This window comes from Panthera uncia, chromosome B1 (genome assembly GCF_023721935.1).
Source record: "Panthera uncia isolate 11264 chromosome B1, Puncia_PCG_1.0, whole genome shotgun sequence".
NCBI classification, from domain to species: domain Eukaryota; kingdom Metazoa; phylum Chordata; class Mammalia; order Carnivora; family Felidae; genus Panthera; species Panthera uncia.
Window position 1 is genome coordinate 43,278,216 of NC_064811.1, and position 16,841 is coordinate 43,295,056.

General features: G+C 36.0%; 1 protein-coding gene across 5 annotated transcripts in view; it reads right to left on the minus strand.

The window, feature by feature from the left end:
- Positions 1-16,841, minus strand: part of CLOCK (clock circadian regulator) — a 127,633-nt gene that overhangs the window by 51,748 nt on the left and 59,044 nt on the right. For all 5 annotated transcript variants that reach the window (XM_049630492.1, XM_049630488.1, XM_049630489.1 and 2 more), the window contains 3 exons: positions 15,318-15,466; positions 12,140-12,231; positions 1,072-1,161 (listed from right to left, as the gene is read on the minus strand). In XM_049630492.1, the coding sequence (XP_049486449.1) occupies positions 1,072-1,161; positions 12,140-12,231; positions 15,318-15,466 (331 nt within the window). The remainder of the gene's footprint in view (positions 1-1,071; positions 1,162-12,139; positions 12,232-15,317; positions 15,467-16,841) is intronic.

Here is a 16,841-nt window from a genome sequence, read left to right on the forward strand (position 1 = left end):
AAGTATTTCATAAAAGAGAACTGCCCAGAAAATTGAGTAAATCAGCCTGTTCTTTTCTCTGTCCATACTAGTTTACTTACATGATGCTATATTTTACTGTTTACTCTCAAACAATTTTTAGATGTTGGGCTAATCGCCTACTATTTGAGGTTACTTGGAAAAAAGAGCCCTTTAAAAATGTAGTAAAGCCAAGTCATTTTCTCTGTGACCCAAAGAGATTAGCAAATTACTTACTACCTGGCTTTCCATAAGGTCCTTTCAGAGTCTGGTCTTTTAAATGTGGAGTCTGTTCTTTTTATGAAGTATGTAGCAGAATAATCAGAGGGAGGGAAATACTGCTTTTTCACTATCTCTTGAAAGAGACCTTTACAGAACAGTTTACTTTGTACTGTCATAAATTTTCAAGAGATGGGCATTTTAAGAGTAATTTATAAGTAATTTCAGAATATCTATACTGTAACTCCCATCTTAAATAAGACAATTACATTTTATTTTTTTAAAACAATTACATTTTAAATAAAACTTTAAATTTATAAAAACTGTCCATTGCACTGCACACAGCACCTAGCATAGAGGGTGACACAGAGTAGATATTCAATAAATGTAAGTTCAATAAAACAGCAAACAACAGGGGTGCCTGGATGGCTCAGTAGATTGAGTGTCCAACTTCAGCTCAGGTCATAATCTTGTGGTCCGTGAGTTCAAGGCCTGTGTCCGGCTCTGTGCTGACAGCTCAGAACCTGAAGCCTGCTTTGGATTCTGTGTCTCCCTTTCTCTCTGCCCCTCCCCCACTTGTGCTCTGTCTCTGTCTCTGTCTCTCTCTCTCTCTCTCAAACAAAACAAAACAAAAAACACATTAAAAAAAGAGAAAACACTGAAAACAGCATTAGAATAAGGAGGGCAGAGGTTAGAGAGGCAGCTAAATATTAGTTACCGCCAGAGAGAGAGAGATACAGAGCTCTCATCCCCCACAGAAACCACCTTTCAAACATGGCTCTGGATATCTTCTTCCACGTGCTTTAGAACATTTAAAATAGGCATTAAACAAGAAAGAAATCACAGGATACTTACTGGTAAATGTTCAAGTAATGAAGTTATACTCTCAGACACATATATTATGCTTCCATCTGTCATGATTGCTAAAAAAAAACCATCAAGAGCCTGAAATTAAACATAATGGTCAGTTAAGTGAAAAGAAAAAAGTATTTCAGAGGACAGAAAAAAAATCTAATTAAATAACAAAGGACTTAATGTGGAATTTCCAGAGCACTGCCATATGCTAGCTTTTCCCTTTACAATACCTTAGTACATATCTTTGTGCATTTTTAAATGCTCCTAGCAAAAACAAAAAGGTCACATTCTAGTCTAATATGGGAGAGCTGGCTTCTAAAACATAGAGACTTAATGTTCTATCATTTTTATATGTATACTAAATGAAAACTGCCTTATTTGAAGATGCTAGTATATCTGAAGCACACATGACATCAATGATATGTCTTTGACACACAACAGAACACATTACAACCTTTTGGATATATTAACAGAGAGGTATCTGACTGAAGCTTAAGGAGATACATGGGTAATAAAGTGAAAGGGAGATTAAGCTGTTGTAAGCTGAGGTCAGATCATGATAGGCCTTGAATACCAGGTCAAGACATTAGGACTTCATTCAAAAGAAGTCTAGAAGCAGTGTGTACATGGATCTAGGGAAAACGGAATTGCTAGGAAAATCTCAGTGGCTTGGAATGGTCTGGGAAGTTAACAAAAATCTGAATGAAATCAGTAGTAGTAAGACCGAGAAGGACTTAGGCAAGCATTGAGAGATGGGAAGTTAGAGTTCAGGAAGTAAGCTGGTGTAGAGGATACAATACTTAATAAATAAAGCAATCCTGTATTTTCACTTGAGAATCCTAGGCACAAAAGTGACAGGTGAAGAAATAAGATCTGCAAAAGACAGAAGCATGTCAAAGACAAATCCTTGGGGGTAATTATCTACACATGGGGATGAGGAGGAGGAAAAGTACCAGAGAACATGACAGAAAAGAGAGAAGGCACTGTTGTCAAGGGAGGCAATGCAAGAGTAAATGACAAAGTGAGTGAGGAGAAAGAGGGATGGTTCACTGTAAAATGAGATCAAACAGGATAAAGACTGAAAAAATGAGAAATGAATTTTGGTGACTTTCAAAAGATTTATGTCAGTAGAAGGGTAAGTCAGACTATACAGTGAGTTTAGAGACAAGTGGATAATTGGGCTATTATAAACCACTCCTTTATGAACTTCAGAGGGAAGAAAGGAGAAAGGACAAGTTTTAAGGGGACCAGGTTTCAAGGGAAGTAACTGAAGTATATATGCAGGCTGAAGGAAAGGAAGATCCAGTGAAAAAATGCTGAAGATACACAGCAGAAAAGATATTCTGTAGGAGGAGCTCCTCTCTGCCTATCAAAACAGTTATCACATTACATTTACATTTCTTTTAAAATTATAGGGCTCTCTAAAAAATGGCAATCTCGGGAAAAACCATATATATCTTCTTAAAAAAAGAAAGCCATATATATCTGCTTCAACACTGTTATCTGCAGCACCCAGCAGATGTGCAGCACAGAGTAGATAAAAAAATATCTGTAATATATAATGTATGGACCTGGGAGTTAGACCAATCTCCATCTACTTCTAAGTAATTATGAAGAATTGTTGAACATACAGAAAAAGGCACCCTCCCTACCACCCCTCACCTTGTATTAGAGGATAGATTTGGATGTCAGAATGAACAGATTTTGAGTAGATGGCTATCTTCTAGAATAGCTCAGAAAAATGCATTCTTGGCTCTGTGTAAGAAAACCTTGTAATTTAAGAATATTCATGAAATTATTTTTCCAAAAACTCTACTACAATAATTCCAGTATTACTGTTTTGTTATGAATGGGGTCAAAATGATACAAAAAAGAACATGCTTCATGTGAAGCTAGATTATCTTTGAAAGCAAATTAATATTTACTACAGTCATCTGTATTTGCTCTTAGATATTTGCTAGAAATTGAGTGCAGCTCTCTTCTGTGAAGAGAAGGAACTGGAATCAGAACTCTCAATGACATAAGGCCATTTCTAGAACCAGAAACTGCCCTTTTCATCTTCAGGAAAGGCAAAGACTAACCAGAGAGAAGTCTCCACCAGCATACTACAAAAGTCTTAACATAAGAAGGACCCAGGGCCCAGACTTCTTTTCAATGGAGGGATGCAATTTCTGGGCAAGGTGGATGGGTAGGTACACCAAAAACTAAAGGGGTCTTGATGAAGACCCTATGGCAGAAGAGAAGACATATGGAAGAGAAAGTAAGACAGGGAAGGACATCCTACTCCTAAGACTGAAGCCTATAAAGCGTATCCCTTCCCCACATTGTATAACAGAAAGAGTTAATTAAAATTCTTTGTCTTCAAACATAGTGGCAGAGTAGGAGGACCCTAGGCTCACCTCATCCCACAAATACAACTAGATAACTATCAAATAACCTAAATACCCCAGAAATCCATCTAAAGACTGGTAGAACAAGCTCCACAACTAAAAGTAGAGAAGAGGCCATAGTGAAGAAAGTAGGAAGTGCAGAGATGCAGCGAAACAGATCAGCTGCTGCAGTGGGAAGGGAGGAAGCTCCAGTAGCAGAGAAGAATGAAAGACACACTAGCACACAGGGGAGCACAGGAAGAAAACAAATCCCCATACCAATTGACTTGGAAAGCAAGAGGGGTCAAATCTTGTGAGGTGCAACCAGCAGGCTTAAAGCCTGGAGTTCTAAAGATCAGCAGGCTTGGCTTGGGGAGAGACCGGAGGCAGTGGTGGAGAAGACAGGACAAACAACCCATGGACATACAGTATAGAAACAGCGATCTGAAGAGCACCTGGGCACACAATGGAGAGGTGATTTGCTCACTTCAGAGTGTATCCCAGAGAGGCAGCATTCACAGAAAGTTCCTACCAGGAACAAAGGAACTGGTAAGCACCATTTCCCTCCCCCACCCCTCAGCCTAAACACACAGCCACCAGTGGGAACCAGTGTAGCCAACACTTGTTACCTAAATTATTTATACCTAGCTCCATACCCCTGTGGTCCAGAGAAGAACTGTCCTTTCCAGTCACACTTGTCTCAGTTCCAGGATGGTGTGTCTCCTCCCCCAGAAAACCAAACCCCTGCCCACACCATATCTCCCCACTCAGGAGTCTGGCAGGGCCTCAGTTCCAGTGGAGGTGGTGATAGGTCTCATTTCATAAACCGACCAGACCACACCTATTAAAACATGCCACATTCAGGCCAGGAACCAAACACTGCCTAAAATAGGCAAAGAGAGCCTCTGTAGATGACTGAGCTGAAGAATAAAGCAGCCAGGACACAACAGCAGGGCACACGCAGCACACACTGGAGGTTCTCCCTGAAGTGCTAGGCCCTGGAGAAGAGGGCCAACTACCCGGCAGGGCACTACAAAACATCTTCTTCAAAAAGCCATTACCCTCAAAAACAGGAGATGTTGCTGACTTTCCTAACACAGAGAAACAGGCAGAGAGACTTAGACAAAATGAGAAGACAGAGGAATTTGTCCCAAATGAAAAGAACAGGACAAAGCCACAGCCAGAGATCTAAGTAAAACAGAAGTAACATGCCTGATAGAGATTTTAAAGTAATGATCATAAATATACTCACTGGACTTGACAAAAGAGTGGAAGACATTAGTGAGACCCTCAACACAGAGATAAAGAATAGCATAGCAGAAATAAAGAGCTTAATAAAAGAAACGAGAAACATACTTATCAGAAAGAACAGCAGGATGGAAGAAGCAGAGGAATGAATTAATGACCTAGAAGACAGAGTAACAGAAAGTTATCAAGCTGAACAAAAGAGAGAAAAAAAGAATTGCACAAAACAAGAACAGACTTAGGTAACTCAGTAACTCCATCAAACACAGTAGCATTCATATTATAGACACCCAGAAGAAAAGGAGGGAGGAAAGGGAGAAGAAACTTTATTTAAAGAAATAATAGCTGAAAGCTTCCTTAATTTGGAGAAAGAAAGGCATAGAGAACCCCTGACAAAAATCAACAAAAATAGATCTACGTCAAGACATAATATAATTAAAATAGCAAAATACAGTAATAAAGAAAAAAATTTAAAAGCAACAAGACAAAAGAATACAGTTACATACAAGGGAAATCCCACAAAGCTAGCAGGGGATTCTTCAGCAGAAACTTTCCAAACCAGAAGGGTGTGGCATGATAAATTCAAATACTGAATGGGAAAAATCGGCAACCAAGAATACTTTATTCAGCAAGGCTATCATTCAGAACAGAAAGGCTATCATTCAGAACAGAGAGATAAAGAGTTTCCCAAACAACAACAAAAATAGAGTCTTCCAGACAAACCAAAACTAAAGGAGTTCATGATCACTAAATGAGCTCTGAAAGAAATATTAAAGGGAAATCTCTCAGGGGAAAAGAAACAGTGTGAACAGGAAACACAAAAGCAGTAAAAGTGAGTATTTCTATAAAACATCAGTCAAGGAACTTGCAAAATAAAAGGATGTAAAATATGATACCATATACCTAAAACATAGGGAAGAGAGGTGTAATGAGTGAGTTCAAACCTAAGCAACCATCAACTTAATATAGACTGCTAAACGCAGAAGATGTTAAACATAAACTTAATGATAACCACAGATCAAAAATCACTAATAAATATGGAAAGAATGAGGAGAAATACATCCAATGTATCACTAAAGAGAACCAGCAAACCACAAAAGAGAGAAAGAAAGGATCAGAGAAAATCTTCAGAAATGACCACAAAACAGGTAATAAAATAGTAATAAATACGTATCTATCAATAATTACTTTGAACATAAATGGACTAAATGCTCCAATTAAAAGACACGGTGACAGGATGGATTATAAAAAAAAAAAAAATACCCATCTATATGTTGCTTGTAAGAGACTCATTTTAGACCTAAAGACATCTGCAGATTGAAAGTGAGGTTATGGGAGAAATATTTACCATATAAATGGATGTCAAAGGAAAGCCAGAGTAAAAAGAGAGGCATACCAAGAAACAGACTCTTAACTAAAGAGAACAAACTGAGGGTTGCTGGAGGAGAGGTGGGCAGGCGGTATGGATTAAACCCATGATGGGTATTAAGGAGGGCACTTGTGATGAGCACTGGGTGTTGTATGTAAGTGATGAGTCACTAAATTCTACACCTGAAACTAATACTGCACCATATGTTAACTAGCTAGAATTTAAATAAAAATTTAGAGAGAGAAAGAAAAAGAGAGAGAGAGAAGAGGAAGGAGAGGAAGGAGAGAAAGGAAGGAAGGAAGGAAGGAAGGAAGGAAGGAAGGAAAGGGGGGGAGGGAGGGAAAGAAAGCCAGAGTAGCAATACTTATATGGGACAAAATAGACTTTAAAACAAAGCCTATAACAAGAAGCAAAGAAGGACACTATACAATAAAAAAGGGGACAATCCAACAAGATACAACAATTGAAAATATTTATGCCTCCAAATACATAAAACAGTTAATAATAAACATAAAGGGACTAATCAATAATAATACATTAATAGTAGGGAACTTTAACAACCCACTTACATCACAGAATATCAACAAGGAAACCATAGCTTTGAATGAACGCTGGACCAGATATAATAGACATATTCAGAACATTCCATCCTAAAACAGAATACACATTCTTTTTAAGTGCAAATGGAACATTCTCCAGAACAGATCACATATTAACCCAAAACATGCCTCAACAAATTCAAAAAGACTGAAGTCAGACATACCATGCATCTTTTCTGACCACAACTCTATGAAACTAGAAGTCAATCACAAGAAAAATCTGGGAAGACCACAAATGCATGGAAGTTAAATAACATGCTACTAAATGGATCAATGAGGAAATAAAGGGAATAAAAAGGACATGGAAACAAATGAAAATGAAATGAAATGAAATCCTTCGGGATGCAGTAAAAGCAGTTCTAAGAGGGAAGTTTATAGCAATACAGGCTTACTTCAAGAAGCCAGAAAAATCTCAGATAAACAACCTAAACTTAACACCTAAAGAAGCTAGAAAAAGAACAGCAAACAAAACCTAAAGCCAGCAGAAGGAAGGAAATTATAAAGATCAGAGCAGAAATAAATGATACATAAACTAAAACAAAACCAAACAAAAAACAGATCAATGAAACCAGAGCTGGTTCTTTGAAAAAAAATCATTACAACTGAGAAGACACTTAACCAGACTTATCAAGAAAAAAGAGAAAGGACCCAAATAAATAAATGACAAATGACAGAGGAGAATTAATAACAAACACCACAGAAATGCAACTGCAATAGATTATTAAAAAACTATACGCCAAGAAATTGGACAACATAGAAAAAATGGATAAATTCCTAGAAAAAATATGGCCTACCAAAACTGAAACAGGAAAATAAAAAAATTGAACAGACCAATTACCAGCAAAGAAATGGAATCAGTAATCAGAACACTCCCAACAAACAAAAGTTCATGACCAGATGGCTTCATTGACAAATTCTACCAAACATTTAAAGAAGAGTTAATACCTATTCTTCTCAAACTACTCCAAAAAAACTTCCAAATTCATTCTATGAGGCCAGTATTACCCGGATACCAAAACCAGATAAAGACACTACAAAAAAAAGAATTATAGGCCATATCTCTGATGAACATAGATGCAAAAATCCTGAATAAATTATTAGCAAACTGAATCCAACAAAACATTAAAAAAATCATTCACCATGATCAAGTGTGTCTATTCCTAGATTGCAAGAGTGGGTCAATATTTGCAAATCAACCAATATGATACATCATATCAATAAGAGAAAGGATAAAAACCATATGATCATTTCAGTAAATGCAGAAAAAGCATTTGACAAAGTACAACATCCATTCACGATAAAAACCCTCAACAAAGTGGTTTTCAAGGGAGCATACCTCAACATAATAAAGGCCATATATGAAAAACCCACAGCTAATATCCTCCTTAACAGGGAAAAAGAGTTTCTCCCCTAACATCAGGAACCACACAAGGCTATCCATTCTCACTCCTTTTATTCAACACCATACTAGAATTCCTAGCCACAGAAATCAGACAACAAAAAGAAATGTAAGGCATCCAAATCTGTAAGGAAGGTGTAGAGCTTTCACTATTTTCATGTGATATGACATTATATATAGAAAACTTGAAGATTCCACCAAAAAACTGCTAGAACTAATTAAGTAAAGTCACAGGATATAAAATCAATCTCCAGAAATCTGTTGCATTTCTATATATCAATAATAAAGGAGCAGAAAGAGAAATTAAGAAAACCATCCCATTTACAATTGCACAAAAAATAATAAGATACTTAGGAATAAACCTAATAACCAAAGAGGTGAAAGACCTATACTCTGAACACTATAAAACACTGATGAAAGAAATTAAAGATGACACCAAAAAATGGAAAAACATTCCATGCTGATGGGTTGGGAGAACAAATATTGTTAAAATGTCGATACTACCCAAAACAATCTACACATTTAATGCAATCCGTATCAAAATACCAACAGTGTGTTTTTACAGAACTAGAACAAACAATCCTAAAACCTGTATGGAACCACAACAGACCCTGAATAGCCAAAGTAATCTTGAAAAAGAAAGCAAAGCTGAAGGCATCACAATTCCAGACTTCAAATTCTACTACAAAGCTGTCGTAATCAAAACAGTCTGGTAATGGCACAAAAACAGACACACAGATCAACAGAACAAAACAGAAAACTCAGAAATAAACCCACAATTCTATATATGGTCAATCTTCAACAAAGCAGAAAAGAATATCCACTGGAAAAAAAAAAAAATGCTGTTGGGAAAACTGGAGAGCCAAAGAATATAACTGGACCACTTTCTTATACCATACACAAAAATTATTTCAAAATGGATTAAAGACCTAAATGTGAGTCTTCAAACTATAAAAATCCTAGACGACAGCACAGGTAATAACTTCTCTGCCATCAGCTGTAGCAACTTTTTCTAGATAGGTCTCCTGAAGCACGGGAAACAAAAGCAAAAATAAACTATTGGGACTACATCAATAAAAAGCTTCTGCACAATGAAGGAAACAATCAACCAAACGAAAAGGCAACCTATGGAATGGGAGAAGGTATTTACAAATGACATATCTGATGAAGGGTTAGTATCCAAAATCTATAAAGAACTTAGAGAACTTAACACCCAAAAACCAAAGAATCCAATTTAAAAAGGGGCAGAAGACATGAACAGACATTCCTCCAAAGAAGACATACAGATGGCCAACAGACACATGAAAAGATGCTCATCATCACTTATCAGGGAAATGCAAATCAAAATTACAATGAGGTATCACCTCACATCTGTTAGAATGACTAAAATCAACAACACAAGAAACAACCAGTGTTGGCGAGGATGTGGAGAAAGGAGAACGCTCTTGCGCTGTTGGTGGGATTGAAAACTAGCGCAGACACTCTGGAGAACAGTACAGAGGTTCCTCAAAAAGGTAAAAATAGAACTACTCCAGGATCCAGTAATCACACTACTGAGTATTTACCCAAAGAATACAAAAACATTAATTCAAAGAGAGACTTGTTTCCCGATGTTTATAGCAGCATTATTTACAAGAGCCAAGATATGGAAGCAGCTCGCGTCCATCAATTTTTTTTTTTTTTTTTTTTTTTAAGTATCAGCACTCTTGTTTCTTTCTTCCTTTCAATAGTTATCTACATCATAGGTACTACATGTGTCTTGGCAAATGATAATAAAAAAAAGAATCTGTGCAGTGTAAAGAAAATTTGGAGACAATGCTGTTCTGTTTGGCCTATTAGTGAATTTATCTTCATTAAGTATTAAGAAATGACTGAAGATATTATACCAATTTATGAATTTGTAAGGAAATTTTCATACCAATGAAGCAGAGTAAGTAAATGTTTATGATTAACACAGAAGATCTTATTAAACCACTGCACTGACAATATAATCATATAATAAAAATTAAGGAGTAATTAAATGAGTTAAATCCTTTATGTATTTAGACATCAGCTTGTGTGTACTCTTTCATAAACATATTACTTTTACCTAAGCAAGATAATTTTGGACATTATCAATGAGTTTAGTAATGAGTGGATGATCAGAAGGCTATTACAGACTACTCTTTTACAAACTTAAAAGTAATATAATAATTTTGTTGCAGAAGAACACTTACCTTTTGGGGGGGTAAAACCCTTAAAATTAGAAACTATTATTTGGTCTATAATGTAAGTGTCCGGTAATTCAAAGAGCTAACTGGTGGTTTTTAAGATAAAAGGACTGTTCTTTGGCTAGCTTTCAATGAAAGAAGTTCATGAGTGGCAGTGTGCAGAGAGGTTGAGGCCAGGGAGATGAGAGGCTGCAGTGAATCCTAATGGGGCTACTTACTAATTGTGTTACTTTGAGTAAATTTCATAATCCCTTTGTTCCTTGATTTCCTCATCCGGAAGTAAGAAAGGCATAAACAGATGCTACTTCATAAGATTATTTTGAGGATTCACAGAGTTAATATGTGAAAAGTGCTCATTATTTTTCAGATTTTAAGGACAGCTACGATTATACATAAATATACTTATAGTCCAATAAATTTTCATATGGTAACATTTCTGCTGAATATATAGATACTTAATTAATCCAGCAATTAACTGTTCCATCTTAAGTATGAACCAAAAAATAACTCATTGATTTGCAAAATACTTTATGTTGCTTCAGACTTCAGTCAATATACAGAGACAGTTGCAATATAGTCATTACATACACATACATGACACAGATAAATGCTTCAGGTCTGAAATAATACATCCAAACAAACAGGATAAAAGATGTAAATTATTTAACAACTTCCACATACCTACCTCAACTGCTTTCCTTGGTTCTTTCTATGTCTACTTTGTTATGTATTTATTTTTCTTGTCTTTAAATGTTACTACCAAAGTATACCACCTCTGTTTCCTATTAAAGTTTACATGGAAATTTGATATTGAACTCTGTGTACTTTGCGTGCAAAGATGATACCTATATTATTCTACACAGGAAACAATTAAAAAAGTAGAGAAGTAAAACTGATAGATATGAGTGACTCAAAATATCTGTGGATTTTAGAAATAACTGTATGAGGTATTAGAGGGTTTAATTATAAGCAAATATGTTCTGAATTATTTTCAAAAATAATTTTGTTACAGAAGAACATTTACTTATTTCCTTTTAAAAGTTTCTACTTGAATTAAGAAGAGTTGCCTTTCAATGTATATTTCAATGTTTTAATATTTTCAAAATCATTTATCATCATCTTATATTGTATTTAGGTGAATTTTAATTTGTTTAAAAAAATTACACAGTAGCTTTACATTTCATAATATTTAAAGATTGTATTTATAAGTAATCTCTACACCCAACGTGGGCTCAAACTCATGACCCTGAGATCAAGAGTCACATGCTGACTGAGCCAGCCAGGTGCCCCTTTATGAGGGCATAGTATTTAACATGATGAATAATCTACATTTTCTTCATATGAATATTGTTAGTGTGGTCTCAGGTAAAGAACTTGATAGCTATAGGTTTCTGACTTTTATCAAGCCTCTCAAAACTCCTGTATTATTAAAAATATGAAAATTTAACATTACCTTACCGAATACTACTATTTACCTATACTTACATCAATTAATTTTAATTGAAGATATAATTTATTGATTTACAATGAATTAAAGACTTCTCAATATTAAATTAATATTGTTAAGATATACTAAAATTCGGGGCGCCTGGGTGGCGCAGTCGGTTAAGCGTCCGACTTCGGCCAGGTCACGATCTCGCGGTCCGTGAGTTCGAGCCCCGCGTCAGGCTCTGGGCTGATGGCTCGGAGCCTGGAGCCTGTTTCCGATTCTGTGTCTCCCTCTCTCTCTGCCCCTTCCCTGCTCATGCTCTGTCTCTCTCTGTCTCAAAAATAAATAAAAACATTTAAAAAAAAAAAAAAAAGATATACTAAAATTCATCATCTCTATATCTTTTCTGAGGAAAATAAAACTTTTCAAAAAGTAAATCTAGACATACCTCTAACATTAATTGTGTAAATTCTTCATTACTAAGGAATGTAGGTTTCCAGTCCTGTCGAATTTCACTGGCATCTGACTGTGCAGTGATTTCTGTAAAGATTATTTGATACATTAGTGGCATACTCCAAACACCGGGTAGGGCTAAAGGGTGGTACTAAAGTCCAACAACCTGCCTTCTCTCCTATTTAAAATGAGAACCATGGGCAATAACATGTATTGGTCTAGGTAGGTATTAGAAGGCCCAGTGATGAACTGCATGGGCTAATGTGGCAAGTTATCTCCTTGGATTGGGTCTCCTGGGAATACCAATCTCTGGTTTTTCTCTGGGAGCTCTGACAACCTGTATTGTGGAAGGCCTGAGACTGCTTCCTGCTTGACATAATGACCAAATAGGAATCAGAAGAAGCAGATTAGTATCAAGCATCAGAACAAATTCTTTTTCCTCATCCTTCTCTTGACATTTAAATGATGGAACCTAGAGCAGTCTAAGGACGCGAGCCTGGAGGAAAGGAGCCAAGGAGGTCAGTCCATCATTCTGCTTTTACTGAAATGACCACAGGCTTCCCTACTGCCAAGCAGCAAGATTCCTCCCAATTTGAGGTGCTCTATTCTTAATAATCAAGGAGACTAAATTAAGATTTGGGGCAAAAACTCCCAAGTAATAATCCCAGAGTGATTTTGCTTAGTGTCCTCTTGCATGTTTTTAAACTGGTCAAAATCTGGAGATCCCTAGCTTGGGCACACATTTTAACAAAATTATTAGAGTTTATTTTGCAACATTTTTCTAATAGATTTAGATACGAGAAAGCTATTCCTTAATGATGAAACCTCAACTATTTAGGTAATAAATACTTTTCCATTTTTTAATGCAGACATCTTAAACAACCAAAACAAAAATCTATGTCATAGATATTACTCCACAAAAACATATTCTACTTTGCTGTGAAAAGTAGGGACCAGGCTGTTTTGATTTTGTATTATCAGATATATAAATCAAGCATATTAAACTGTCACCCAACTTTTGGCATACTGGAAATGCCTGTACTACTAATATGAAGAGTAACTAAAAAGTCTAGCTACTAATTCTGTGGAATATAGTCATGTTTTTCACATTCACACCAATTATATACATTCAGAAAAAAGATTTAAATCCACAAGCAAATCCCATCAACTTTAGTTAAACACAGGCTTATTTTAGAGTATTAATAATAAGTATCTAAGAATTCCCTTTTAAGGTAAACTTTACTTTTCTGAGAATGATATACCCAATTTTGAAAAAAAAAACTGATCTACTTAATGCCAGTATTAATCTTCAATTATCAGGGGCAAAGGTATGCATATTATTTCATTTCATTCAGCAATCATTTATTGAGCTGCAATGTCTGAGGGGACTAAGTGTGCTAACAAGAGACACTAAGGTTAGTGAGAATACTAACTGCAGAGGTAAAATGTAATAATAAAAGCGAAGACAAGCAATTATGACACATTTACAGAAGGATCCACAGAATTTGGCAACTGTGATGTAGTACTAAGGAAGATGGAAAAAATTCAAAAGTCTTTTCAGGCTTGAGTCCTGGGGCCTGAAATGATGGTGGTATAAAAATGTAAAAAGGGAAGTTGAGAGAAAGAGGTGACTTGAGAAAATGAAAATGAGTTCAGTTTTAGATGCACTGAGGTTGAGGACATGCAAAAGAAAGATCCAAAAGTTATCTGGATACAAAAGACTGAAAAGTTTGCATCTAAAAATACAGATATGGTAGTTTAATAGGGAGATAACAGTTGAAGCTATGGAATGAGATAACCAAGGGAAAGAGTGAAGAGAAAGCAAAAGCACAAAAGACAAGACATTTAGAGGGCAAAAAAATAAAGTTTCAGTTAGAAAGTGGGGATGAATGAAGAAGTGCAGTATAACACAGACCAAGAAAAAAGAAAACCAGTGGAGGATGGATTAAAACTTCCAGTGCATTAGGTATAAGAAAAAGCTACTGCTATTATCTGATTGGTAGCAGAACAGGTGGGGCTGATGGCATTTGTGAAATTACCAAAAATAATTTCAGAGACTGATGGAGCGTAAAAATCAGCTTGGTAATGCATGACTCAGTGAGCCCGGGAGGAGTGAATAAAGGTACTAGTTACAAATTCTCCTTTTGAGAAGTTTTGTGGTTTCACTTGTAACTAGAAAAGGAAATGTTCCAAGTTTTTCATCTATTATCTCTGTTACCAAAATACTTAATATTCTTTAACTTTTTCTTTTCATGACTCATTTATAGTCAAAGTGATTTTCTTCAATTAACAAATAATCACTTTATTTTATAAACAGTGTTCAATTACTAGACATATACTGAAATCTTCTTTAAAAAAAATTTTTTTTTACATTTATTTTTGAGAGACAGAGAGAGACAGAGTACAAGTTGGGGAGGGGCAGAGAGAAGGAGAGACAGAATCCAAAGTAGGCTGCAGACTCGGAGCTGTCAGCACAGAGCCTAACGCGGGGCTCAAACTCACAAACTGTGAGACCATGACCTGAGCTAAAGTCGGATGCTGAACCGACTGAGCCACCCAGGCACCCCTAAAATCTTTTAAAATGGCATATAAGGCCCAAATGATGTGGCTCCTGCCTTTCTTTCAAATATACCCATAATTTTCCACTCAACTATGCTCCAATTACACTGAACTCTCCCTGCTTTTGCACACAATACTTCCTATTCCCTCCGGGTGAAACGTGGTTCTCTTTACTTAACCTAAAAGGAAGACTCAGTTGAAAAATCAGCTATTTTTAAGCCCTTCCTGACATTTTTTTCCTGTGTTCTCACAACATGTTTACGGTTTGTGAACACTACTCACATTTTAAATATCTACAGGTGAGGAATAAATAAATTAGTTGTAAATTAGTTATTCACATGTTTGTCTTCCTCGGCTTAAATTTAATTGAGGGCCAGGACTGCTACTCTTCACCCCAAGAATCTAGCGTATAGTAGGCACTAAATAAATGTTTGTTGAATGAAATAAAGAACATACCAAGAAACCTTTAAAAAGGCAATTGATTTCTTTCTCTTAAGAAAAAGGTATGGAAGCATCCAATTTTAAGAATCACTGTCAAGATTCTACCACATTGTGCTTTAAGAGAGAGTCTGTTATAAAAAAAAAAAATCCATCTTATAAAGTTAAAATTTTACCTTTATGTTTTCGTAAAAAATCAATGCTCTTCTGCAGAACAGTAGATTTGTCCATCTTCCTAGCATTACCAGGAAGCATGGATCCCAGTTCTTTAATGAGAACATTAAATTGATCTCTACGTTTCTTTTCAGATTTGTTTCTAGATACTCTGATGAAAAAGAAAAGCAGTTTTCAAACAATCCATTTGATGACACACATAATTTAATACAATGCTCACTTCGGACACAACTACAAATCATGTATTCTGTCAATATAGTGGTAGTAAGTATTTATCCACAAGTTACCAATAATGTACAGTTAATTTGGCAGTAATTTTCTTCTCAGTTAATCACTAAAGAAACTTTACATATTAAGCATTTAGCATATATGTTCTTAGAAAAATGCCAATAAGACAAACTTCATTCAAATCTCAGGTTTTATTTAACTTATTTAATACAAATACCAAGTATTTGTATTTTCTTTAGTAAGTTATTATGAATATTACTGAGATGTATTTGTGAAAGTACATATAATGTGCATATAATTATTCAAAATTACTAAGTAGGAGAGTTATCCATCTCCTGTAAGTTTTAAATTACAAACAAATCTAAAAATGAAAATTTCTCTACCCTCAGGCTTATCCATATAGCCTTCCACTTTATTTCATTATCCCAGCCTCCACCACAGAGCTATAACCAAATGTCTGCATATCTCTCTCTCCATTAGGCTGTGTACTTCTTTTTTTTTTTTTTTTTTTTTAATTTTTTTTTCAACGTTTTTTTATTTATTTTTGGGACAGAGAGAGACAGAGCATGAACGGGGGAGGGGCAGAGAGAGAGGGAGACACAGAATCGGAAACAGGCTCCAGGCTCCGAGCCATCAGCCCAGAGCCTGACGCGGGGCTCGAACTCACGGACCGCGAGATCGTGACCTGGCTGAAGTCGGACGCTTAACCGACTGCGCCACCCAGGCGCCCCAGGCTGTGTACTTCTTGATGACAAAGCCCCAATTTTTTCATCTAAGCACTTAAACGTAACAACTAACAAACAGTAAGCACTCAAAATATGCACGCCAAAAGAATAATTAGTACTATCTTATGTGAAGCAGCTAACCAGTAAATAAATACTAAGTGGCACCATGACCTTCAGACAACTAAATACAATTATTTATAGACCAATTAATCATTCTATGATTAATGATTCTATGATTAAAGCAGACCTCTGTCTGCTTTGTGAAGTCAGATTTTTTTTTTTTTTACGTAAGCATCATGCCCAGTGCAGAGCTCAACGTGGGGCCTGAACTCACAACCCTAAGATCAAGACCTGAGCTGATATCAAGAGTCAGATGCCTAACCGACTGAGCCACCCAGGTGCCTCTGAAGTCAGATTTCTTAATTCTGTAGAGGGAAAAAATATAATGGCTCAAATCTCTTAAGAAACGTAGGATATTAAACTGACTCCATCAAACAGCGAGTGCTTGCTATAGTAACAGAGACTATGCTAATAAAGGCTAAGGATACTGGGAAAAGACAAGCTCTTTCAAGA